The sequence below is a fragment of the Gouania willdenowi genome, chromosome 4 (assembly GCF_900634775.1).
Source record: "Gouania willdenowi chromosome 4, fGouWil2.1, whole genome shotgun sequence".
Taxonomy (NCBI): Eukaryota; Metazoa; Chordata; class Actinopteri; order Blenniiformes; family Gobiesocidae; genus Gouania; species Gouania willdenowi.
Genome location: NC_041047.1, coordinates 24885154 through 24911947, shown reverse-complemented (window position 1 = coordinate 24911947; position 26794 = coordinate 24885154). Strand labels below are relative to the sequence as shown.

At 37.2% G+C, this 26794-nt stretch overlaps 3 protein-coding genes across 3 annotated transcripts; all 3 read right to left on the bottom strand.

The window, feature by feature from the left end:
- Positions 1 to 1405: 1405 nt before the first annotated feature.
- faslg (Fas ligand (TNF superfamily, member 6)) lies at positions 1406 to 6105 on the bottom strand. The gene is made up of 4 exons (XM_028445490.1): positions 5787 to 6105; positions 3322 to 3364; positions 3174 to 3236; positions 1406 to 2178 (listed from the first exon to the last, which is right to left on the bottom strand). Exons 1-4 carry the CDS (start codon positions 6060 to 6062, stop codon positions 1763 to 1765), a joined length of 798 nt encoding a protein of 265 aa, XP_028301291.1. The 5' UTR covers positions 6063 to 6105; the 3' UTR covers positions 1406 to 1762.
- A 2671-nt stretch (positions 6106 to 8776) lies between these two features.
- LOC114462562 (uncharacterized) lies at positions 8777 to 14218 on the bottom strand. The gene is made up of 5 exons (XM_028445488.1): positions 14122 to 14218; positions 10957 to 10997; positions 10796 to 10870; positions 10480 to 10684; positions 8777 to 9732 (listed from the first exon to the last, which is right to left on the bottom strand). Exons 1-5 carry the CDS (start codon positions 14186 to 14188, stop codon positions 9269 to 9271), a joined length of 852 nt encoding a protein of 283 aa, XP_028301289.1. The 5' UTR covers positions 14189 to 14218; the 3' UTR covers positions 8777 to 9268.
- Positions 14219 to 16860: 2642 nt separating this feature from the next.
- caiap (CARD- and ANK-containing Inflammasome Adaptor Protein) lies at positions 16861 to 22688 on the bottom strand. Its single transcript, XM_028444019.1, has 5 exons — positions 22260 to 22688; positions 21533 to 22220; positions 20423 to 20606; positions 17681 to 17903; positions 16861 to 17610 (listed from the first exon to the last, which is right to left on the bottom strand). The coding sequence occupies exons 1-5, from the start codon at positions 22686 to 22688 to the stop codon at positions 16861 to 16863; spliced, it is 2274 nt and encodes a 757-aa protein (XP_028299820.1).
- Positions 22689 to 26794: the final 4106 nt, after the last annotated feature.

Sequence of the window (26794 nt, the reverse complement as noted above, 5' to 3'; positions counted from 1 at the left end):
ACTACAATATTAAAACTACTACTGCTACTGATAAATTCACAATTATTCTACATATTTGACAACAAGATTTTTATGTCAGCTGAATGTACAGCAAGTGTTTAAAGGCATTTCTACCAAGAAATAATGATTCTTGATTCTGATTCTTTGAGTTGTGCAGGTCAACAGGTCACAGATTTCACAAGATAATATTTTAGTTTGAAAAAGCCTTTACACAGGTTATTTTTATTAATTCACTTAGTTGATATAGTTTAATTTGGTTACTGTAATGTAACTAGGATATTCAATTAACAAAGGTTTCCAGCTGTAACTGTAAAAGTGAAACTTTCTGAAATAAAACTACAAACAAGTTGTCAGCAGTGTAAAAAACATAGAGCTACAGGTAGATGTGAAACTAAATAAAACAAACTCAAACCCTGGAACAGTCATGTGACAAATTAATCAATAGTTCTTGTTGATAATTATTATTATTATTCTGGATACAGTGGAAACAGAAACTATAAAAAAATATTATATTGTGAACCTGTTTATATTGTGGGGAACATATTATATACATACATGTAATTGGAGTCTAAAGCCACAAAAAACACCACTTTAAAAAGAAAATAGACTAATATAAGACCTGTTTATAGTTATTTGAGTCATTCTGTGCTAGTGCAATTTGTGGTGATGACGCACTGGTGACGACATAATCCAAGATGGCGGCGGCCCGGACTACAGCCGACACTATGTAATAAAAGCCTTAAAAGACATGGATATAATGAAAAGAGTGGATGGACAGATGCATAAACATGCAGACTTTCACACGGACACACACGGACTTATTAAACACACACGGACCTCAGTAAACACGGTAAACGGAACAGACTTCCTTAGAGGCAGGCACTAGGACCCAGAGGTGGAGTAAATGCGTCCCCGTACTGCATGTACAGACTGTAATATCATCAGTTTATCATTTTACCTGTTATTAGAGCTACTGTCTTTACCAGGGAGATAATATTTATTACTGGTGATTGTTTTCTGGAGTTTTACTAGGATTTTTACCGGTGATTAGTTCATATCTCCTTCTGCTCCGTGGTCCAAACTGACACCGTAGCCACACACACACACACGCACACGCACACGCACACACACACACACACACACACAAAGATCCATAAACACAGAGATCTTGAATACACATTTTTATTACATGATTAACATCAAAAAGATTAACACTTTTTCTCATTTTGCCACAACAGGAAATGGTCTTTTTTTTTAATGTAACCCATAATCATGATTACACCCAAATAAATAATTTAAAAGCTACTTAGTGTTAAACACACCTTCTCCTTGTAATATGTTAAAAAAAAAAAAAGAAATAAAATAGTTATTGAAAATATTTATAGTAACTTTAATGCTTCTTCGCTCAATTCCATTCCTGTAAAACATAAAATTTATTAGATACATGCGTTTTAGGGCAAAACTTTCAATATTTTTTCACATAAATAGTCAAGAAATTGTAAAGATTGTCCAATTTTTCATTGATTTGAATAGACATTTTTTTTAATGGCTTATGACTTTAAGGGTTTTTCAGTCTGATTTCAGGATTTCATACCCTCACTTGTGTCATTACAACTCTTGGGCCTCATGATGTCATCCAATGCAGGTAATCCATACCACATGTACAGTGCAGGTTTTTATATTTATAGAAGTCATTCTAAGTTTCTTCATTTGCAGACAAAGAGAGTGACGGTTTCACTCCTGCATCTCTGCTGCAAAGCCTTCAGATCATGTACAGTCCAAAGAAGTTGGCATTGTGTGAGAGGTGGAGGGCAGCAGGGTTGGAAACGTTCACATAAACGCGGTCGTGTTTCCTGAGCTGATGGATGGAGCTGAGGTAACTCTCTGTGGTCCAGGACTGGCTCGGCCTCTGAGGGCTGCACACACTTGCTTTGAAGGCCTCCATCAGCGTGACAGGCAGGGCGTATCCTTTCCTCCTTAGAAACACAGAGTGAACCGTGGACGAAGAGGAAGAGCATCCCCTCAACAGCACCTCCACACGAGAGTAAATGTGGTAGAGTCCGGTCTGGTTGACCTGCAGAGCTCCATCCTCAGCCTGGTACGTCACTCCTCCAGAGGTGAACCCCTGACCTGCCTTTGACTCCCATCGCAAAACGTTTTGGGGGTTGTGATTCAACCCTGTCAGTGGAAATACACAGTGATTAATATGTAGATTGGAAAATAGCAAAACAATATGGGCTTCAAATTGTAAAGTTTTACATTATAAACTAAACAGCATTTTTTTGTGTGCAACATTCAGCAACAAACCACATTTAAAAAAACTTATGTGAATTTTTTTTTGTTACTTTTACAGTAATATCTGTGAAATTTGTGCTATTTTTATGTCAAGGTTAAATCTAAATGATAAATCTAAATCTAAATCTACATGTTAAATATTAAATCTAAACCTAAATGTTAAATCTAAATATTACATTTAAATATGAATGTTAAATCTTATATTTTGGTGCTTTCTGTGAATTTGCATATTAGCTAAATATTTAGTTTCACCAGTGACAGTTAGATTTAACATTTAGACTTAACATTCAACATTTATATTTAACATTTATATTTGGACACTTAAGATTTATATTCAGACATTGAGATTTAGATTTAACATTTAGCATTTAGCATTTAGCATTTAGATTTAACATTTATATTTAAATAAAACATTTAGCATTTATATTTAACATTAAGCATTTAAATTTAACATTTATATTTCAATGTAACATTTATATTTAACATTTAGATTTATATTTAATATTTAACATTTAGATTTAGATAATATTTAACTATTAGATTTAGATTTAACATTTTAACATTTAAATGTAATATTTAACATTTAGATTTAACATTTTAACATTTAGATGTATATGTAATAACTAACATTTACATTTAACATTTAAACTTAGATTTAATATTTAACATTTAGATTTAGATTAAACATTAACATTATATTTTTCCGAGAAAAAAATTATCAGAAATTTCACAAATATTGCTGTAAATCTGGTCAAAAGTAACTTTTTTTTAAATGTGGTTTGTTGCTAAATGTTGTAATAAGTTGCAGTTTATTTTAGCATGGCCAACTTTACAATCAGCTCCCCATAAAGCAACTCTTTAACGATCAGTGTTGTCACCTATGACGTGAGCTGCTGGCCTGTCCTGTCTGGTATTTTGGTTTGTTTCTGCTTCCCAGGGACCTGAAACACATCATTTTTTTAAATCTTCAATGAAAACATTCACTTTGCATGTTAAAAAATATTTAAAAACTGCGTGATGACCAACCTATTTGCTTCTGAGGTGTCTCAAACTCAGTCATGGGTTTGACCTTTAAAAAGACAAGAGGCACAATGTAATCTCAGATCAAACACACGCACACACACACACACACGTTCACTCGGCTCAGTCTACCTAAGAGGAAATCTTATCTGACCACAGACGGAAAGAGTGAGGTGTTGGTCTGTGATTCTGAATGTCAAACACAAGTTTTTAACAAATAACACAAAACCAGAAACCAAAATGTCACATTTTCCTGTCAGATGTTTCCTTTAAGGTGATTTCTCACATTCACAATCAAACACATCTCCATGGAGCTCCTTGTAAGACAAGTTGTTACCTTATATCTTAACATGATGGCCACTTTGCATTGTTTCTATTCATTGAAATATTTTTTTTTTAATCTGATATCAGATTCCTGCATGAGTGACTGGATCATGATGCTATCTGATTGATACTCAATGACAGTACACACTCCAAACCTGCACTAAACCACCATATGCACATAAAGAACACCTTGTTCTTTGCTTTATTGCAGAAGTTCTCAACCTTGAGGTCACAAGGCACTGGGAGGAGGTTGTCAGATGCCTTCAAGAAACTAAGAATTTTTTTTTTTTTTTTAACAATTTCAGCACATTTCTGCTCTTTTTTTACCCTTTTCTGTAACTACACAAAACTTGCCACATTTTATTCATATTCCATCACTTTTTCTTGCCATATTTTTTGCTCCCTTTAATGCTTTTTTGCTAAATTACTTCCATTTCTGCCACTTCTCCATCAAATTTCAAAACCTTTTCTGCCCATTTTTCCACTTTCAAGACATTTTTGACACTTATAAACCCTTTCCACCACTTTCCCACCTAATGTTGCATATGTTGACCCAATACTGTCACTTTTAACCTCTTTTCACTACATTTTCTGTTTATTTTTGCCAATTTAACCACATTCATGATTTGCAATGTCCATTATTTGCCAGTTTAAACTAAATTTTCCTACATTTTTAAATTCCATTACCCACAATTTGCAACTTTTAACCATTTTCTGTGGTTTTTAAAATCCCATGCATTTCACCACCTTTTACGCAATTTTTGGTCACTTTTAACTCATTTTATTCCTGAATAAAACAAGGATTTACATCTTTAAGAAGACTATATACTATGGCCCAAATAATTCTGAACTTCCTGGATAACAGTGGATATTATTCAGATAAATAAATAAATGTGGTTATCACAGATTCATAGAACAATTGACCTTAATTTTGCTGACTCTCCCCTTTATTCCCCCTGCTTTATTGTATGCGAGGCTGTGCTGCAGATATGACAGATTTGTTTTTTCTGTTTTTCTCAAACTTCACTTTGCAGAGTCAGCAAGAAGATGGGGAAGCTGGTTTCAAAATGAGTAACATGAGAAATCGAGAAACGATTTCTTGATATTTCTGCCAACTCAGACATGTAAGTAAAGAGTGCCATCATTGTAGGTTGATCGTTCACATTTTTCATACAATCGCGGTGATATAAGGAATCAAGGATTATTATTTTATCTTCAGAGATTTTTTGTGGCATTAAGAAGTATCAAAGGAATCTAATTTTAAAACAAATAAAGCAAGTTTAGTGAAGTTTGGGAGGAGAATCTGAATTAAGGTCTTTGGACTTCAGAAGATATAACAAAGTTCTTTGTAGGCATCTTTAAGAACTGTGTTTCTCAATTAAAGTTTTCCTCTTTGGAAATCCAAGTCTTGGCCAGCTCACTTTTGCAAAAGAGGTTTTTAAATCTCAATGAGATGAACAACTCCAAATGACACCAACAATGCCAAAAATGAGAGAAAAATACACAAAATAACTTCAAAAACACAAGAAATGACAACATTAACACACAAAACAACAACAAAAAGACACAAAATGACCACAAAAACAGACCATTTTTGTCCTATACTGTATTAATAATGCTCAGATTGGTTATTACTATAAATGCTGTCATGAAAGTTGATAATATGGCCCTTGGGAAAGACAATCACATTTTTCTGGCCCCCCTTTGAAATAACAGCTGCCCACCTCTGTTGGAAAGGGACATAAACGTGTTTGGTCGTACATGTTGGCACAAGCTTTGAATTTAACTGAGTTTAATCCAGTTATATTTAAAGCAGAAGAATAATACCATAAATAAATGATTTATTGAACTATTTATTTATTTATGGTATTAAGAGTCAAATCACAGTTAAGTGGCTTTAACCAAAGAGAGAATATCAAGCCAGAGTTATCTGCTTTTGCAAAATAATTATTAATTTGTGTTCGTGAGCGTGCATAATGTACAGTACTTTGTGTGTATCTGACCGACTGCAGCCAACAACTGTGTTCACAGTGAAAAGTCAAATAAAAACGACTATCCTCACTATAGGTTTATTGAACATTGCTGTTGCTTAGTGTAAATCAGTTTTGACCTTACATACAGTATACTCATCACCTGTTGTTCCTTACCTGCTTTATTTCTTTCAGTGTTTTCTGTATGTTGAAGATCTGATAGGCCTCAAAGCCCAGAGCAGCGAACACAAGCAGGAACAGCAGCAGCACCACCACAGCCGCTCCATGGCCGATACCCCAGCACTTCCTCCTCCTACGGTGCATCACTCTCTGCTGGGCGGGTGGGAAGGACCAGCACGGGATGAGGGCCGGGGCCTCGGCTGGGTGCTGTGGAGCTGTCCTGCCATCTACCATGAACACTGGTGGAAGAGGGAAGTTTTGTGGGAAGCTCATAGTGCAGCGTTATCTTTGCAAAAAAAGGAGTGAAGTTGTTTGATCTCCTCTGACTTAAAGATAACCCCAAACCCCTGCTGTCAAAGCTTTTACCACAAGCACTAGTCCCTCCCACGCTTCCTCTGAAGGGTGCATCCCTAACAGACATTTAACTCCACGCAGTGTTCTGCTTACCTGTGTAATAATGTTGCTCCATCACGAGTGCATTTGCAGAAATCTTGTTTTTTGTGCACAAACTTGTGTATTATGTATTATTTTTTATCATGTAGTTTTCTTTCAAATGCAAAGTTTCACCTTGCACTGTTCATGCAACCTTTGTAAAGATTCTACAAAAAGGAAAAATAAAGCAATTCCCATCACAGATTAGCTGCAAAGCATTATCTTTTTGAATACAGTATTTATTCCACACACACACCATAATTTCAGCAAGTTCTTTTTAATCTTATTTTTCAATAACATGTTAAAGTTTCATTTATTCAGACGGCTGTTTTTCAGGAAATTTACTTTCATTTCCTAACATGTTTCCACTGTCAACTGCCAGTCTTCTTCAGAGGTGTCTGCTGATCGCTTTGATGTTTCCTTGACTTCCACCAAATAATTTCAGCAAGTTCTTTTTGTCTTCTTTTTGAAAAATATGTTAAGGTTATATTTATTCAGACTGTTTTTCAGGAAATTTCCTGACACGTTTTCACTGTCAACTGCCAGTCTTCTTCAGAGGCATCTGCTGATCATCATAAAACCCCACATCAGTCAGGCTGCGCCATTGAAACAAAATACTTTACAAGACTTTATATCTGAAATCAGTTTTGCTCTTTTATGGTACGTTTTTGTTAGCAAACAATGACACGGCGGTTTCAGTAGCACACAGAGAATCCTTGGTGGGAAGATGTTGCTGCCACATGAAACAGTTGCAGGTTTCTGCCAGGCACCTTTTCAAGAGTTTGTAACATCTGTGAGAACGAACCTCAGCCTAGACCTCATAGATGTAATTACAGGAAAAAGCAGCATGTCAACCGTTTTCACACCCACTCATGACACAGTCACAGGGCTCTCTAACACATTTATACACAGGATCATTACATCGCAGATTAATAATGCACAAGCATCAATTAAATATTTAGGGTGCAGACTATTTGCAAAAAATCTTAGAAAAATTTAGTTTTTTTTTTAATTAATAATAATAATAATAATAATAATGGTTTAGATTTATATTTCGCTTTTTTCAAGGTGACTCAAAGCGCATTACAGAAATTACAGAAACCATTTTTCATTCACACCAGTCACTCACATCAGTAATACTAGTGGTGGAAAGCTACAATGTAGCCACAGCTGCCTTGGGACATACTGACAGAGATGTGGTTGCCACTTTGCGCCTACAGCCCCTCTGACCACCATTAACATTCATACGAGACAATGATTTGGCTGGAGCAGGATTTGCACCCCCAACCCTTCGGTTATTGGACGACCCACTCTACCACTGAGCCACGGTCGCCCCCAACATTAACAATTTGCGATACGATAATTGTGGATGAGGATGAATAATATATGTTTGTATTTGGAGAGGCTGACAAATGGTATTTCACACGATTCATGTTTTTTTAATTTTCTTGGATTCTCATTATGGACCAGATTTGGTCCCCGCCCCGGAACTTGAGTTTGACACGTGCTTTAAAGCTATATTATATCCTTCATTTTCAGACCCACTTATTCAGGGTAGCGGGGGTCTGCCGGTGCCAATCTCCGGCTCTCATTGGGCGCTGGGCGGGGGACACCCTGGACAAGGCGCCAGTCCATCGCAGGGCATATTATATTGCAACAATTTAGTTAAATGCAAACACAGAGAACTCTGTCCTGCAGCTGGCACACATAGCTCTATGACGTCACATTAACCATAAATTACCTGTGCTCTACAGACTGATGCGACGGTTTCCAAGAAGCGTGTTAGTCAGAGCGGGGCCTGTGCAGGCAGCAGCAGCACTGAGGTGTACTGGGTGGAAGTGGAGGTTTTTGGGGTCAAACCTGGTCCTATTTCTGCTCTATTCACTGCAAACTATAGCATGAGAAGGATGCGAATCACTGAATCAGCAACGCCGTCTCCACTCATGGCATGAAAAAGGCGTTTGCGGTTCTGATGACTCAGAACAAATCACAGAAAATACCTGATGATGGCAATAGGTTTCTCATTCTGATCCATGGCTCTTTCACATGCACCGTTTTTCCTTACGCTGCAGAGTTTGAAATGACACATCATATCTATTATGTACGCAATCCATCAATGTCTATTATCAGTGTTTGGAGTTAAGATATAATTAAGTATATGGCTGATACAGTCAGATTAGACACATTTTTAAATTACAATTATGTCTTCAATCATCCATGCTCAAATACAACTCTACTACGATTACGTAGACCGACATTTTTCCCATTTATAATTGAAAGTACTATTTTCCCCCTTACAGTAACTTACAATTACATTCTCAATTACTGAAGTTTGAATCACAATTACTGAGCATTTAATAAATAAGCCCATAAATGTAACCATTAGCTTTCTGTTAGCATCACTTATGATAACAGTTCAGTTTTGACCCATGTCTTAAATCAGCTGTAAAATACACAAAACATAATATCTATCAAATAATTTGTTTTCCATCTCTTTGTTACCTTGTTAAGCTTCCTTATCCATGAACATACTGGTATTAATATTAATGGTGGGGGCGTCTGAGCCTTGATTTCAAATTATGGTAAAATTATCCTCAAGAGAACTGACAAGAAAACTTGATATGAAACGTATTTTAATAATTGTTAACTATGTGTGTGTAAGGTTTGCGTTGAATTAAATTGCAAATAACAGTTTTTGCAGAATTTTCATGCCAATTACAATTACAAAGTCAATTATATGAACTCAATACAATTAAATTATGATTAAAACAGACAAAATATTTTTGAATTACAATTATAGTTGCGTCATAATTGTAATTAAATACCAAATACGTGATTACAATTATAATTGACCACAACCCTGCTACAGTCTGGAGGGACTAACGCTGTCAACCCCCCCACAGGAACCAGGAGAACATGCAAACCCTACAGAAATACTGCCTTATAAAATCTAATAAAGGTTTCAGATCAAGTCTGATGTTGCCTCTGACTGCATTGTAGTAAAATGTAATTTATTCCTCAGATTATTCTAAAACGGTGCACAAAGGTCAAAGGTCACAGTCATCATCTGAAGAGGAGTAACAGTCCAGGCCCAGGACGTGAGCCGTCCTCTCTTCTGTCCCTCCTCCTGACTCCTGCAGAGCAGCAGCTTTCTGTCCTTCAGCGTGACGCTCCGTTTCCACCGGGCTGTTCGCTGCTTTTCTTGACGTAGGCGTAGTACTTAGATTTGGAAGTCCAGCTTGCAGTAGTTTGGCCAGATGTTGCGTTTGTGAAGCCGCGGGTAGAAACGAAGGACCTCTGAAAGCAGCCGTAGCCACTGCTAGTCGTGTGCGGTTGAAAGAGAGAGGCTGGTCCTGGACGCCGCACACCGACCCTGTGGTATCTGAGTCAGGGTGGAGGGAAGCTACAGCTTGGGCCGAGCTGAGGCGTCTCTCTGCCACGGAGCATTCATGGCCACTGTCACCCCACTGGTTGATACCATCGTGAAAACTGGAGGGCCGAGGGTTTTTCACTGCATACAAAACACAATCAAATATGATCTACTTACTTTACCCTCAGGCGAGATTATATTTTACTATCATGCTGAGTCATGTGTGAATGACACAGGAGTTGTAAATTAGCATTAGCTACACTCTATGAGAATCACATCAGCTGCAAACTTATTTTGTATCTGTCAAATTGCATTGTTCCTGTCAAATAAATGAATAAACAAATAAATTATGGCAGGAGTGTCGAACATATTTTAGCTCAAGGGCCAAATACAGAGCAGTTTGATCCCAAGTGAGCTGCAAATTTAAGGTGGCAAAACGTGCACATTCAACATTATTCTGCAATATAAATATATGTAAAATAATCAAAGTTACAGACAATATCCATTCTTTAAATTTCATTGAGTTTGTGACCAATCTTTATTAAATACAAAATGATTCATGTTTTCTGGAATTTCAACATTATCCATGCTTTAAAGGGCCGGATTTGGCCCCCGGGCCTTAAGTTTGACATGTGGATTAGGATAAAAAAAAAAAAAAAAACTAAAAACATTCACATTCAAAAACCACTGAAAATCTTTGGACTTTTCACCTTAATTCATCTCGTAAAGTGAGTTTTAAACACAGTTAAGGTTATTTTAATAGTTTCAAGCAGAATAATAATATCATATAATGAATATTATTGTCATTTTGTTGATGATTTCATTCTAACTAACTGACAAACTTCCCTGTGGATCTTTTTCATAGGTGCCATACAAAGCAAAACTCACATTTTAAACTGTGTCCTGGTCTTGCAGAGTCATCGGTGTCCGCTCGCCTTTTGCAGTAAGCTCGAGGAGTCCAAGGCGTGTGCTGGCACGAGGGATCAAGGACTCGAAGTTTGGTAATGAACCTTTTGTACTCGCTCTCTAAAGAATTAATCTGAAGCTCAAACTCCGCAATTTTCCTCTCTGGATAGTGGGAAAGCTGGGATTGCTGTAAAAAAAGCCCATCAAGCAGAGATTCAATGACTGTAGAAAACATAAAAACAAACAAACAAACAAACAAAAAACGTATTGGTCACATAAAAAAAAGATGAAATCTTGCCTGCAAGTAATATTCTATGTCTTTTTTGATACTGGGAATCCACTTTTTCACAGAAGAGGCTGTTGTGAGGGATGCCTTTGAAAAATGAGATTAAAATTAATATAAACTTAGTCTTAACTGTTGTGAAAACATTTTAGTGAATTATTTGCTTTATACATTACCAGTTTGGGTCTTCTCTCGTGCACATCTTTGAGACGTCCCTCTAAAAAAAGTAAAAAGTACTCACTCACCACTTTTGTAACTCTTCATATCATAAATAAACTACGTTCCTTTTCCTTTGAACATTATAAATTCTAAGACAAACAAAATATGAATAGCTTAAATAAAGTGTATGAACCATGTTAATAATCCCCAATAGTTTAAGGTCAACAATACAATATGTAAAATTACTTTTACATTAAAAACATTGAGTGATATTTGATGTAATACTTGTTAAGTATGCTTTGAGTTAGGGATGTAAAGATTAATCGTGAGGCGGTTAAAAATTGATTAAAACGTGTCACGGTTCACATTGATACTCTGAAATTGAATCGCAGTACTTAAAAAAATTTTTTTTAATTATTATTACTTTTTTTTTTTTTTTACAGCAAAGGCCCAATCTATTTAGAATTTGAAGTTCAGTACGCACCACCGTGTTTTAAATCAGAAGTGTGGAAGCATTTTGTCTCCCCCAAGACAAAATGAAAGAGATGAGAAAGAAAGAAAGAACATCTGGAAGGTTAGAGGGGCTCAGAGAGGAAAAAGAGAAACAAGAGAGAAATAATGAAAGCTATAGTTTTATTTATATTATTTCTTTAATATGGGATTTGTTTTAAAATCCAATTGTTAAGGCACAAAATTTTCAGTTGCACTTTTAAAAGGAAAAGGAACTATTATGTAGTTTTGCATAGTTTACTGTAGAGGCAGAATTTAAATGAATAGGCTTCTTCTTAGGGGTGGGCGATATGGGAAAAATATCATATCACAATTTTTTCTTTGTAAATCACAATCACAATTTTTTTCATTCAAATCATTTAGACTATTTTAAAGTTATTTACCAATAAAACAAACCAAATCACCTACTTAATTATCGCCCTAAATGGAAAAAAGGAATAAAAGATAATTTAGGACAAGGTCATTATCTTTTTTTTTTTTTTTTTAAATTGTATGTAAGCACTTCATCAAACTGGTTCCAAGTACAATTAACATCAAACAAAAAGCTGACAAGTAATTTTAGTCACAGTCTTTTTACTTTGTTTACCTAAAGTGGTGTAGCATTAGCATTAGCAACACTTGGGCAGCATATCAGTCTAGTGATTTCTATTTGTTATTGAGGTAACACACTCGTATTAATAAAATCCTACTTTAAGCAGTGTTTGAACGCCTCATTTCACACAGTTTAGACAATAATATCCTTTACATAATAAAACGTTAATGCTTTGGTTACATTAGGCCTGGGTGATATGGACCAATATTCATATCTCTTTATTTTTCCTCAAAATGGCAATAGGTGATATAAACTCAATTTATTTTTATTATTTCAATAGTTTTATAAGAAAAACAATAATTGGTCAAAATCAGTGGAGAAAAATGCCACAAAGACCCTTTTAATAATCACGAGCAGCTCAATAACATTTTGTGTCACTTTTGACTTTTTCCTTCATTAAGGCTGAAATGTGATTAAATTATGTAGTGTTGCTTTTTTCAGGGCAGCTCTGAGTTGCTGAAAGTAGCTTTTAAAGTAAGTCACATTCAGGACACTGTCTCTTTAAGAATATGGAAACAGCCCCGTTAGCTACAGCAACAGCAGCGGAGCGTACCCCTGCCCCGTTTAAGCGCTTAATTAATCTTAATTAATGTCTGTTATGCTGACTAGCAAATGGTGTGATTTGGCAGAGCAACAAACCATTAGATGTTCTGTGTATGGACGACAGACATGACGCAGACACGGCACCGCAAGGGTTAAAATGTGAACTACAGACGGTTCTACGATGTCCGTGATTTAGGAGATCGTCGTCATGTTGAAATCCTTAACGATCTAATCGCACACCCTTACTTCTTCTTCATTTGTAATATTTATTTCTTTCATTCAGGATTTATTTTTTAATTAAATTACATTGTTCTGCATAGTTTACCAATGAATTCTTTTGACAATGAAAGGTAGAAAATAGTACAGTATTTTTATTTTCAAAGAAAAAAAAAAAGAGAATATTTTTCAGTCATCATTTGTCTACAGTCTCATTTTGTAAAATAAATTGTGAGAGAGTCGTATCGTGAACCCAGTGAATTGAATCGTATCGGGAGTTGAGTGAATCGCTACATCCCTACTTTGAGAACAAAATGGCCAGATTTTGGTGCACGTTTTGTCGTACGACATGTGATTTATGAAACTTTCATATTTGACCAATCCCAGCGTACAAATGATAGAGTGTTGATAAATCTGGTGGTTGAATTTTATCGTCATTAACATGTTACACCCTTAAATATTCCTTGTTCGGAGGCCACGCCCACTGAGGTAAAATAAACACCGTTATGGAAAGAAAGGAAATCCTCACATTTGGGGTAGAGCAAAAAACAAAGACGTGCTTTATCACAGTGTGAAAACTGGACTTGGAGGTATAGATTTGCAGTGTTCCCGTGTTTGCAGCGCTTTGCTGTTTGCCCCTGTCAGCCACCGTATAATGGAGCTCAGAAAAAAACACTGAGCAGGTGAAGTCTGCCCCCCTGTGCGCACTGCAAACAAACCACACAGCATTGATTCTGGAGAAACACACGGAAATACGACATTTATATCGACCTCAGTTGTTTGCACGCTTTAGGCAATAAATATTACGCTAAAAGAAATTAACAAAACCCTTAAAAATGACAAAATATTGTCCCTTTTCTGTGTTTATTAATTTAATTTATCAATTTCACTTTTAATTTATCACATTACTGATTAAATACTGCAGCGCAGGTGTATTTTACATTTTAAAAGCATGAATAAGATCCGGTCTCCGTCTTGTATTAGATATATTAGTGAAGGCTGTGCTGGACACAGTTCCTGAGCTTTACTCCACATTAAAATAAACTCCATTTACCAATAAAATCATCTCATACACTTTCTCTGGGGTACACAGCAGCATTTCCTTTCCCCCAAATCTGCAGCACCCTTTATGGTACTTCAACACATTAGTCACAAGTCAAAAAAAAAAAAAAGGTTAATTTATTACAAATATTCATTAAGTGCAGCAGTATTTAATTTTAACAAGGCATTAACTACATCTGCTAGCTTCCTGCTAACTGCTCTGACCACATGTTTTACATTAACCTGTGTAAATAAATAGTGTGTGAGCTTCTTTACAAACCGTCTCTCTCTTTCTGGAGCCACAGTCTGTTCAACCTCCCTTGTTGCTTTTCCTCGTTTCTCGCCATTTTGTTTGGGCGGTACAAAACAAAACCACGTGACACGCGCTGGCCAATGAAGTTGCGCTTTTCGACCAGGGAAGTACGCCCTCTACTGCATGGAGGAGGTTCAGACCTTTGGAACTTTTTGTCTCTTCTTAACGGAATAAAAGAGATACGTGATGGAAATATGTTTCTGATATTTAAATAATATCTAAAGTCATATTCAAGCTGTATTAAATAAATCATTAACATTCAACTGCAGCTAGATTTTGGTGTTTGGGTCCATGGAGTATGGAGGACGAGGAGTGCCACAACTAAATAAATAAATACACTGTTCATTAGTTAATTAAAAGTGTCAATTATTAATTCAACTTGTCAAAAAATAATTTAATGTGTTCATAATTAATTAAATCAATTTTACATTTCATTTGAATTTAATTCATTATTGGCACTTTTAATTAATTCATGAACGGTGTATTTATTTAATTAATTGTGGCACTCCTTCCTCCGTACTTGAGAAATGTGTCACTGATTTAGAGAAAAACAACTATGCATTTATACACATCAATGTATATCATCTAAAAGCACAACATGTGGGTTTTTACAATATTGGGTGTGATGTAGCGAAAGTCTCATATTCCCTACTAACATCAAACTACTTATTTTACAATTATCTAATTCTTTGATTTTATTTGTTATTATTATTTGTTGCACATTATGCACATGTATGGTTCACTTGTTTCTACAAATCAAACAATAAATTCAATTCAACTTTGTTTCTATAGTGCTAATTTGAACAAAAATCATCTCATAGCACTCACCAATAAATAAAATTTGTGTGTAGGTACAGAAAAAGTCTTTCCTGTCTTGTACGTGCTGTCATCAAAAAGTGTGTAGGGGTTTTTTAAAATTCAAGAGAAAACCCACAATGACCCATTTGTGTCACTAGTAGTCTTTTAGACGTTTTTTTATGGTCAGTTTTGCATTTTTTTCCATCTTAGCATGTGAAAAGGAAGAAGAGATCATGGAAACATATGCAGTCATCTTTATCAGAATGTGGACTCAAACTAGACATAAAAAGGTTATATCATACATATTTTAACTCAAATCTCTTTACTTGGAACGCAGGACAAACAGAAATACTACTTTTAATGTCTATACAGAAATCTTAAAGCACAAAAACCAACACAATACTACCATCTGATACCACAATCAACAATGAACACAACAATAAACAAAGCGGTTGGTCTTTGTAAAATGTATTTTAGATGTATTTAATACAAACACTGACCAATGGATAAAAATGTTTTATCAATCCCTAAAATTTCTGTTTTGTTTTGTTTTGTTAGTTTTGATTTCTGTTCCTAAAAAAACAAATACTGGGTTAAAAAAAATCTATACTTACTCTTTATTGAACATAATCACCTTTTCAATTTTAATAGAAGCAAGACAACAATGTCTTTTCTATTGTCAGCACAGTCATTAAGAAGCCCAACATTACAGGTTTCTTTTTAAGTCACGCAATATTGAGGAAGACTTTGTGATGATGATGCTCACTGGATGAGAAGCAGAATTGTGTTTATCTGAAGTTTCTAAACTAAACCAGTGATATGGACCAAAACCCACATCTCCATATTTTTTCTCAAAATAGCAAAATATGATACAAATCTCAATAATTTTATTTAAAATGAAGTCTGACCAAAAAAAAAAATTCTGGATTAAGTTTGAATTTTCCAAAATGCCACACAGGCACATTTACTAACAAATAGCTGCACAATATGTTTCACTTTAGTCTTTTTCTCCTCTTAAGGCAGGCTTACACTATGCAGTTTTTGTCCCATTTTGAGCAGATTTTCGACTCGTGCGTCTATTTTTGGGATTTTGCGAGTCTCTGCTAAATCGTGTGTCATGCATCGTGTAGTATTCATGGGGTCACAAGAAGCGATTAACACCTCACGACCAGCTCCCGATCAGCAGTTGTATGGTCGTAAGGAAATCAAACATGTTTGAAATCCAGTCGCTCCTCGTGAGGGTATCTCACAGTTAAAGCAGTGCCACTGACCGGCTTACTTTAAACTCTCACACTGAAAATGCGCGAACACCGTAGGATCGCAATAAAATTGACGGACTGTACTGCCCACGTCTGTCCAGCCAGCTCCTGTCCATCACATTGTCGTCTTTTCTTTTTTAAAGCTCTTTTTGTTGAGATTTGTGAGTGTCTCTCCACTTCTGGGTTCTTCTTCTAATTTGTACGTTACATTTTTGGAAACAACACCCCGACGTGTCGTGCATGAACGTACAGTGTGAGCAGTCTGATCGTGTCAGAGTGTCGGTCCGTATAGTGTGAGAGCATGAATCGTGAGCTGCGCACATTCGGGCTCTGCACATTAGTCGCACAGTTTGAGCTGGAGCTGAGTACAACGACTGAAAAAATCGCACAGTGTATCCCAGCCTTAAGGGACAGCACGTGTGAGTGAGTTCTGTAGTGTGGCTTGTTATGAGGAAGGTCTGGGTTAAAACGCTTTCAGCAATCCATCAAACAAGCAGCGACTCCTAAAACAAAATAAGCTATAAAATCTAAAGTATATATCAATATAGGCAATATTGTAATTCTTTATAAAATAGAAAACTCAATATATCTTGAATCTCGATATATTGCTCAGCTCTAGTATAAGCACTGCTTTATAGTCTATCTAAATCTATTTGATGAGAAGCATCCTTTTCTTGAGTATGATGCTAATGTTCTCATGCTGTGGTGAGTTCTCACTCTCAGCCACCTGAAGCGCCGTCTTGCCCACTTTGTTTGTCATCTGCAGATTCACCATATTTTGTTGTCCTTTCGGCCCCGTTTGGCCCCAGTTCAGAAGCCTCTCCACAACACTTGGATGGCCACCACGTGCAGCACAGTGCAGAGGAGTGTCTTTACTCTGATCTGTGGCGTTGACCTTTGCCCCCGTCTCTAAGAGCACAACCACCACGCCATCGTGTCCTTTTTCAGCTGCAACATGCAGCGATGTCTTCCTCCAGGCATTCCTGTCTTCAAGCCCTCTGTTGTTGACTGAACGGAGAAGAATGGACACGATGCTGGCGTGCCCACCAGCAGCTGCATAATGCAGAGGTGTAGAGCCATCCATGTCTCTCACTAAAACCTTTGCCTTGTGGGACAACAGTGAAGCTACCACGTGTTTGTCCCCATCCATGGCAGCGAGGTGAAGCGCCGTCTTTTTCTCGTTATCCGAGACATTTACATTGGAGTTGGCAGAAAGCAGCAAGTCTATCAGGGAGCTCTTTCCTCCTGAGTGAGCGGCCAAGTGCAGAGCTGTCCTCCCCTGTCTGTCCTTCACTTCTGTGGCCGCTTTGCCCTGAACCAGTTGGACCACCACGTCTGTGTGAGCCAGCTGACTGGCTATGTGTAGAGGGGTCAGTCCCTGCTGGTCTACACTATTTACCTAAACAGAGAACATCCCTCAGTAGAGTCACGCATTGAATCATTTCACAAACAGACAGTGTAACAGTTACCTGTGCGCCGCCTTTTACCAACAGAGCCACTATTTCTGCTCTGTCATAATGAGCGGCAACGTGCAGGGGAGTAAAGCCCTTAACTGTCTTAATGTCGGGGTCCATGCCTTTTTCCAGCAGTGCCCGAACTATAGAAGTGTTGCCACTCTGCACACCCAGATGCAAGGCAGAGGAGAAGTCAGATAATCTTACATCTAGGTCAGCATTTTCTGCAACCAACACTCTAAAAACAGAAGAAAAACTAATGAGAAACACTTTACTTTGAAGTTTGATACATATTTTATGATATAACACTGTCATTATATGTCATTAGCATTAATAAAGTGTCACAAGGGCTGTCATTAAAAGCACACTGTGTAACTTTTGGCCACTAGGGGTGCTAGACCTGTTACTTTCACGTTAAGCGCACCTAGCGGCCACAAGCACCGCAGCACTGTCGCAAAAATCAACAGTCAGTCAGTCGGGCCTCCCTTGTCTTTTGGTTTGTGTATGCAGACAGTAGTTGACCTGTAACTTCGGGATAAGGATCGGTCGGGCTGGCCATGAGTTTGGCTTGCACCGGAGGCTACTCCCTGGTCTCACCGCCGCCTTCGGTCCACTTTTCAGGGGGGTCGGCGCGGCGGCCGGGATCTTTGCGGACAGGGACGGGCGACCTGGCGTGCACGGGGTGGTGTCCGGCGCCGGGGGTAAGGTGGGTCAGATTTGCTTGCCTCGGCCATGACCAGGTGATACTGATACTTGATACTGTCAAGCGCTGTATATTGGCCTGAGGAATCATTTAAAATAACTCATATGGGTCAACTCCTTAGGTCAAAAAGTGAGCAGTGTGCCTTTAAGTATCGTTCGATAAATTATGACACCTTGGGAGCTATGTTGGCATTTTTTGGGTTAGGTCGAGGGATCTAGTGGAGTTAGGTAGGGTTAGGGTTAGGGGTTAGGCTTAGGGTTAGGTGGGGATTTCTGAGCCTCCCCAGTTAGATAGGGAATCAAAGGTAGGCACGCCTGTCATTCATGTTCCCCTCGTCCTTGTGTCACTCATCAAAAGGTTTGGAATATTGTTTCAGTATATATGCAGTGCCAGTGCTAACAAGAATGAGACAGGGACAGTGGAAGATGGGTGCACACTCTGCATGGACCCTCTTTTGTAAGGTCAGAAATGGGAGCCTGTCTGGGCTAACAACCACAACTGGGTCTGTTTGGACCTGTCCCAGCTTCCAGCCTCCAACCCCTAACCAGTGGTGTTGGTATGGGTTGGAGGTGGAGTGTTTGGGTATGTTTCTGCCTGTCATTTCTGGGGTAATTTTAGGGTTAGGGTTACGGATACGGTTAGAGTTAGGGTTAGTGGTTAGGGCAACAAAGTGTTAGGCTGAAGGAAACAAATGACACTAAATGACAGCTTTCATGACATTTTATTCATGCGAATGACAGGTGTCTTGTCATAATAATGACAGCGTAATGACAACCTTATGTATAAAACTTGGAGTAGTGTAACCGAAACACTACATTGCTAAATGTGTTCACTATTGCTCAGATGTTCAAAACACTTCCATGTGGACATAAGTGTGGAAAATCAAACACCACAGCATGTAGAATGCTATTACAAACCATTGTGAAGGAACAAGTCACTCTCAGAGGGTCATTGACTTCTTGTACTGTGATATTAATTATTCCTCTGTTACCTGTCAGCGAGATTAATACAAAGTGGAAGTGGTTTTGAAAGGACAGGAACTCAAAATGACAGAGGAGGGTGAGGTTCAAACATTGGAATAGTGCTGAACTCGGGTCGAATAGAACAGCTGATAATTTTATCACTTACATTTGCCTCAGTTTGTGTTTTCAAATCTGTTCCAAAGTGACAGTGAAAACCCCAACAGTTACAGAGCTACTTGTTTTGATGCTATAACTCAGATTGTACAGCGTGGATTACATTTTCTGCAGTAAAAAGCAGAAAGAATAACAAAGCGAAAGTAAAGCACATCAGTGTGTCAATCGTTTGCTTCTCCTCAGCTCTCTGTCAGAGGTGTGAAGTCGAATAGAAAAGCTAGGCCAAAACAAACATTCGAGGGGGCCAAATACGGAGTAGTTTTATCTCTAGTGTGCCACAGATTTTATGCAGGAAAACGAGCAGTTTTAACATTATTGTGTCCTAGTTTACACTTCTACGTTTACATAAAATACAAAATATGTAAGAAACCAATATATCCAGACATTAAGTGACAGATATGAGTCCCAATTTTTTTTTTTTACCAATTTCTATTTTATTAAGGGAATATTAGGTCAGCATTTGAGGAAAATATAAAGATTTTGTAGGAATTTTGAGGTTTTTTTCACTGTTTAACATTAAAAAATGACTAATCATGCAATTTAAGCACAGTAAAAACTGTGAACCCCTGCAAATATTGTTAAGTTTCATTTGCACAATGATTAATGTTTTCCCTGTCATTTTTACTTTCTCCTGCGGGCCGAATTAGATGCTCTAAAAGGCTGGATTTGGCTCCTGGCCATGAGTTTGACACGTGTGCTCTAGAATTTGGTTGCGTGTTCACATTGGCACGATGCACATCAATACCAGCTCTTCTAACATATGGTCTAGTTACTTTTAAGGATGTGGAGAAGAAGAACTTTTCCATAATGTGGATCACTTCGCAGCTGTAACAATCCCCTGACTGACTTACCACATCATCATGTTTTGTTAAATTGGGGAACGATTTTGATGTTTATATGACTTTTGGAGGACATCACCTGAACACCTCTGTGTGTCCCAGCTCTGCTGACAGTAGGAGAGGAGTGTATCTTTTTTTGTTCCAGATGTTCACATCTGCTCCGCCCTTTATCAGTAGGTCCATCATTCGGTCCTGATTCAGTCTCACAGTTGTAAAGAGAGCAGGACCCAGTACATCTTCACCCAAGAATCCTTGAGATTTATCTGTGGTGAGGACACATGCTTACAAATGTGATAGGTTTAAAGTATATAAGTTTTTTTTTTTTGGCTTTGTTTGGTGTAATTCAAAAGTGTTCTGAAAGGACAGTGCATTTTTACATTTTCTCTGGGCTCTATAGATGAGGTTTAGAAATCCAGTAGCATGATGTGACCGTTCAGCCAATCAGAGATCTTTTTACAAATAGAGTGCTCCATGAACAGTTTTGGGGTGTTGCTATTGGCTGCCCGACAAAAGTTGATGCGCATTAATGTCTTCTGTAGTAAAGTGCAATGGCGGATATTCCAGCAGGAGAAGTCTCCATGACGGTGTTAGGTACAACGCTTACACGGCAAAGCAAGAGGAAAAAGGAAGACCAACGTGGAGAAGGAACAGTCTAAAGACCCAAACATACTCGGGCGGAACGGATTTATGGGGGTCGGCTTTGAGTTTGCGTGGACTACAGTAACTACAGAGTGATACAAGCTTTGTCAGAGTCTCTAAAACAGGGATTCTCAACTGGTCGCACCCTGTGACCCACATTTGTCAAAAGAAACGTTTCTTTCAAAAATAAAAGACAAGTCCAACATGAGAGATATTAAGTATGTATTTATTTTTGACCAGCTGTCCGCAAACCACCCAGTACATGTCCGAGACCCACATTTGGGTTCCAACCCACCAGTTGAGAATCGCTGCTCTAAAACACCAGAAAACTCTCCAATAACACAAGATAAAGTTTTTACATTTGTCACTCGTATCTATTAAGAAAAAAGTCGCTAAGAGGTCCGCAGTTGTGCGTGTTCACGAGGATACTGGTAAGGGACGATAGGTTGCAATACAAGGAGGGGAGGGGGAAGCGTGGTTGTTTTTATACAAGGATCACATTCTACATACTACAGCATTAAGAACTAAAGCGTAAAATGTAAAATCTCACCAAGCAGCAGTTGGAGGATTGTGTCTTGTTTGGACTTTAGGGCTTCGTTTATGATGTCAAAGTTCACTTTAGCTCCAGCATTTAGAAGAACTTCCACAGCCTTGCTATTGCTCTCCTGGACTGCATAAAACAATGCTGTGTTCATTTGGTTGTTCATTGCATCAACAGGGGCCCCATTTTGCAGCAGTAACTCCATCAGCTTCCAGTTATCTTCTCTGCCTGCCATGTGCAGAAACGTGTTCTTTCTCAGGCTTTCGGGCTGTGAGGCCTCCTCTTTGACCAGAACACTTACACTCTCTAGCTGAAGTTGTTCTGCAGCCAAGTGAACGGGAGTTCTACCTTGATCATCTACAACATGGATGGGTGCACCTGCTTGGATGAGAGCTTTGACAATGTCAGTGTGCCCCCTGCTGGCTGCTCTGTGAAGGGCCGTGCATCCAGTGTTATTTTGCAGGTCCACTTTGGCTCCTTTACAGATCAGCAGCTCAGCGGCAGATACATTCCCATGTTCTGCTGCAACATGTAACAATGTATTTTTGGAGGAATTAACTGTGTTGATATCTGTGTCATTTAAAAACTTTTCCAGTAATGCCATGTCTCCATTTGTTGCTATCAGCTGAATGAGGTCAGACATACCTTTAGTTAGTTTATCCTCTACTTTTTTAAGTTCCAGGATGTTTCTTCTATTCTTCTGAATCCTCGCTTTTAATCCAGGGGAAAGAAGCACATTAGTCCTTCGAGGTTCATTTTGGGAAGTTTTGATAACCTTATCCATCTCCAGTAAATACCCTATTAGCTGTCTTCTTGGGTCTTGAAAGTGTTCGTTCACATCCCCAACAAAGGTTTTGATTCGCTGGTAAAGCTCAGGCTCTGCCAACATGAGACAAGGGTGGAAGAATTTGCGACATGCTCTTTCCCCTCTGGACTCTACGATGTCCAAGATCCTCGAGTTCTGATCTTTGCGACTCCTGAGGGTCAAAACGATGGATCTCTTCACTGCTGTAATGACTCCATGAGTAACGAGAAGATTCAAAAGATCCTCTGTGTGTGAGATTCCGTAAACCAGATCTCTTCTTTTAGTCCGGATTACATCCACTGCATAAGGGTTTGTATACTTTGATTCTGCCTGAGCATCTAAACTTTTGGGTAAACTCATTTTAAATATTATAAGAGACTCTGGTCCTGGTTTTATCCTTATCTGTCATGACAACAAGTTGATAGTGGCTTGGTGTGTTCCGCTGCTGTGTCTTATACCACATTGCTAAGAGAAACTCTTCATCCAGGCAACTGAAAACAAAACTCATTCTTTATATTCATCCAACCAGCCCAACCTGCTTTCTGACACTGATTCAATGCTGCAAATACAGTGTAGTTGCAATTTAGTCTTTTTAAATGGTTTTTAGTTTAAGTAATTGAAAAGTTAGCAAGTATGAGTAAAACTTTGTCCTCCTTTTCTTATTAATTCCTTCTGACCTGAGTTAAAGGAAATTTATCAAAATGAGTCTTTGTAACTTGAAAAGGCTGAATGGCAAAAACATGTCAGCTTTGTGGCTTTTTCCCCCATGTGGACTCATGTGCCTCTTCAGACTATGCTTTTTATGACTTTCTTTTATTACAAACTGCTGTGGAACAGTACAATTTTTATGACAAACATAGAAAATAATTTGTTTCTCTCCGGTGTGGATTTGCGCGTAAAATCTTTACTGCATCCCAGCTAACAATGACTTCTCTTCTATAGTTCATCATGAGACCCTTCAGAATTGTATTCTTTCTAGGGTGAAGCTACATTCTGCATCGCTTCAAAACTTTTCTTAGTACAAAAAAATGTTGACTTGATTTATGTGCATTTGGAGACCTTAAGTAAAATACTTGATTTTTGTGAAAGCGTTCGTACATTTCACGTCAGTATTCATTCATTCCAAATCACACTTAAAGGCCTTGCTCTATTTCCAAAACAAAGCCACTATCATCGGTTTTAGCTTCAGAGTATGACAGAAGTTCTTGGTGTCACCATATTTGTCCGTTATATTCATTCAGACATAAAAACACAAACATCACTAAATTTGACAGATTCTATATATCGGTCCCCTTTAAAGAGTGACTAAACCCTGACAACAGTCTAGGCTGGAAATTTTTAAAAAATGCCTTGATTTGACCAGGAACAGTTAAGACACGCCCAGTCAATAGTATAAATAAAATCTCCAAAGAACAATCTATGCTATGCTAACTAGCAACTCAATACTCACAACCTCTCTATTTCTAATTATCTCAATCCAACCCACAGATTGCAGAGTCCACATGTACTAGTTTTATTAGGAGGGGCAGGGCCAACAGTGGTGGTTCATGAAGTAAGAAGTCCCCAAAACGTCACAAACCACCATTCTCAGGCAACAGCAAAATTCAATTATGATTGCAGGGTTTCAACCCTCTTACATTTTTACAAAGAAACATGCCAAATGAAATACTGAGTAACACTTTACATTAAGTTTTATACATAAGGCTGACATCATCAGTATCATTATCTGTCATTAGTACGAATAAGTAGAGTAGAGTATCTTTATTGATCCCGCAGTGGGGAAATTAACTGTAATGACAGATCAAAGTGCAATAAAAAAGACAACAGAAGGCAACACAGAAAACCCCAAAAAACACCCAAAAAATAGGTGCAATGAAGACAATAAAGCAATACAATAATAGAGGATATACATAAATATTAAATAAAAATAGAAAAAATTATATAAAAAGTATAAAGAATACAGATATATACATATTTACAGGTGGGGCAAGGAGAGAGATTGCGGGTGTTTGAGTCTACAGTATCTATAAGGTGTCAGGAAGGCTGCATGTCATTAAGTACGGTTCACTAAATTATGACACCTTTGGAGCTATGTTGGAATTTTTAGCGAGGTGGAGGGATCTAGTGGGGTTATGCTAGTGGTTAGGGGTTAGGGGTGAGGTTAACAAAGGGTTAGGGTTAAAGTAACGAATGACACTTAAGGACAGCCTTCACGACACCTTATTCATGCTAATGACAGGGTAATATCAGCCTTATGTATAAAAAGTTACCAAATGTTTGGACTAAAATCTCAAGTTGGACATAAATCATTCACCAGCACAACTTCACTCCCAAAACCATTTGTTTTCAGTGAAAAAAGAAGTAGTTTTGAGCTTTAATGACACTTTAAATATTTCACATTGAAGAGCAAAAGTTTATGGATGCTTATTCCAACTTCATAGGAAATCAATAGATTTGCTTTATCTTTATATAACATTTAATTCATTATTTTTGTATTTCATTTGTTGGCTTGAATGAATAAACTGATTAGCCTAAATATGATAAATAACTGTAATCTAATGATCTATTTTTACTGGTGTGTATTTCCATCACTGTGCATTTCCATGTTATTTTTGGTTGAATAATGTAGATTTGTCAGGATTATTTACACCCTGTAGAAGTTATACAGTATGTTAATCTTTGATTGATTTTGCCTTTAGATCGTAAATGTCCCAGGACAGTTGTTCAATGCAGAGCAGCAGTTGAATCCTGTTGAGGGATTACAGCTCAGGCTCTTCCCGTAAGACACGCCCCCAGCTGTGACGTACATGGTCCGAGTTTGGCCTCTCCTTATATGGAAGGAAGGACTCCGTTTTCCGGAATGATGTCACATGGCTCCAGATTCAAGAAACCAAGGCAGATTAACCGGAATATAAGGAATCGATTAGATATCAACAATAAAGTAACATTGAAATGCCTATTTACACAAACCCCCCGATCACCACCTTCACAAAGACAATATTACCTGCAGCACTGTATATATGTTTATATATTTTTATTTGTATTTTTATCTTCGGAAAAAAATAAAAGACAAAAGTAAAAAAGAAATAATGTATCCTTTATCCCGATGCTCTATCTATCCTTTATTTATCCCTTATTAGTTATACCGATCATTATTATTATTAATGTTGCTGGCTTGTGGTTTTTTTTTGTTTTTTTTTTATTTTTGGTCTGCGAACTTACTACCGAGACAAATTTCCTGTGTTGTTTATTAAAACTGTACTTGGCAAAATAAACTTTTCTGATATCTATAAGAAACCTTTCAATTTGATTTGATTTGATTTATTGTTATTTCGAACATAAACGCAACAGCAGTGTATCTCACAATGAGGAAAATAATAATTAAACAAAGAAATAAACAACAACAACAATAATAATAATAATAATAATAATAATAATAATAATAATAATAATAATAATAATAATAATAATAGTTCTTAGAAATGAAGAAAACAAATGGAAATAAATCAAACAAGGCAAAGAGAGAACAAATGGTTACAAAATCCTGCTCATGAAACCTATACAGCATGTTCAAAAAAAGAGTAGGAAGAAGTATATGATCCTATCCTACTCCTTGCAATATCTAGTTCTATTCATATAATCTTCTTATAATATGCACATATTTACACTATAAATATACACACATATATACACATAACTCATTGATATATATATATAATTATACAATTCATGTGATCCATTATACATTCATCTGTCCACACAAGTATACACACACCTATTTACAGTTTATCCCTTTAAACACTTGTGCTTCGAGAAGATAAACTTTATGTATTTATGTTTAAATTGCTTTAAAAACTGTTCCCCTCCCTGTTGATATATATAAAATTAAAGGAAAAAAAAAAAAAAAATGTTTAAATTGCTTTAAATTCAGACATTTTTTTTTTATTTCAACACACAAACTGTTCCACAACCTGGTACCACTTACTGACACACAAAGCTTTTTTTTTTATTGTCCATTCTTGTAGTGACCGAATGTTCATTTTGTCTCTTAAGTTATAAGTTTCAGCTTTTTCAAATAAACAATGTCTGAATATTTTAAGGAGAAGTTTTTTATGCTTTAAATGCTATTTTACTTGTTTGAAAAGCTACAATTTATGCTGTTAGTCATTTAGATTTATTGTATATTGGCTCGGTGTGGTCCAAATATCCTGTATTATGAACATAACGTATTGCTCGTTTTTGAAGTGAAACTAATGGTTATAATCTTGTTTTGTAGTTTTTCCCCAAACTTCTGCACAGTATGTGAGATATGGTAATATTATTGACAGTATAGTGTGTGGGCGTGTGCTGTTATTTAAAACAGCACTTGCTCTGTTGAGTACTGCTTTACTTTTGAAATCTTTGAATAACTATCACACATTTTGTTATTTATCCAATGTTTTTTTAAAAAAAAAAAAACTCAACTC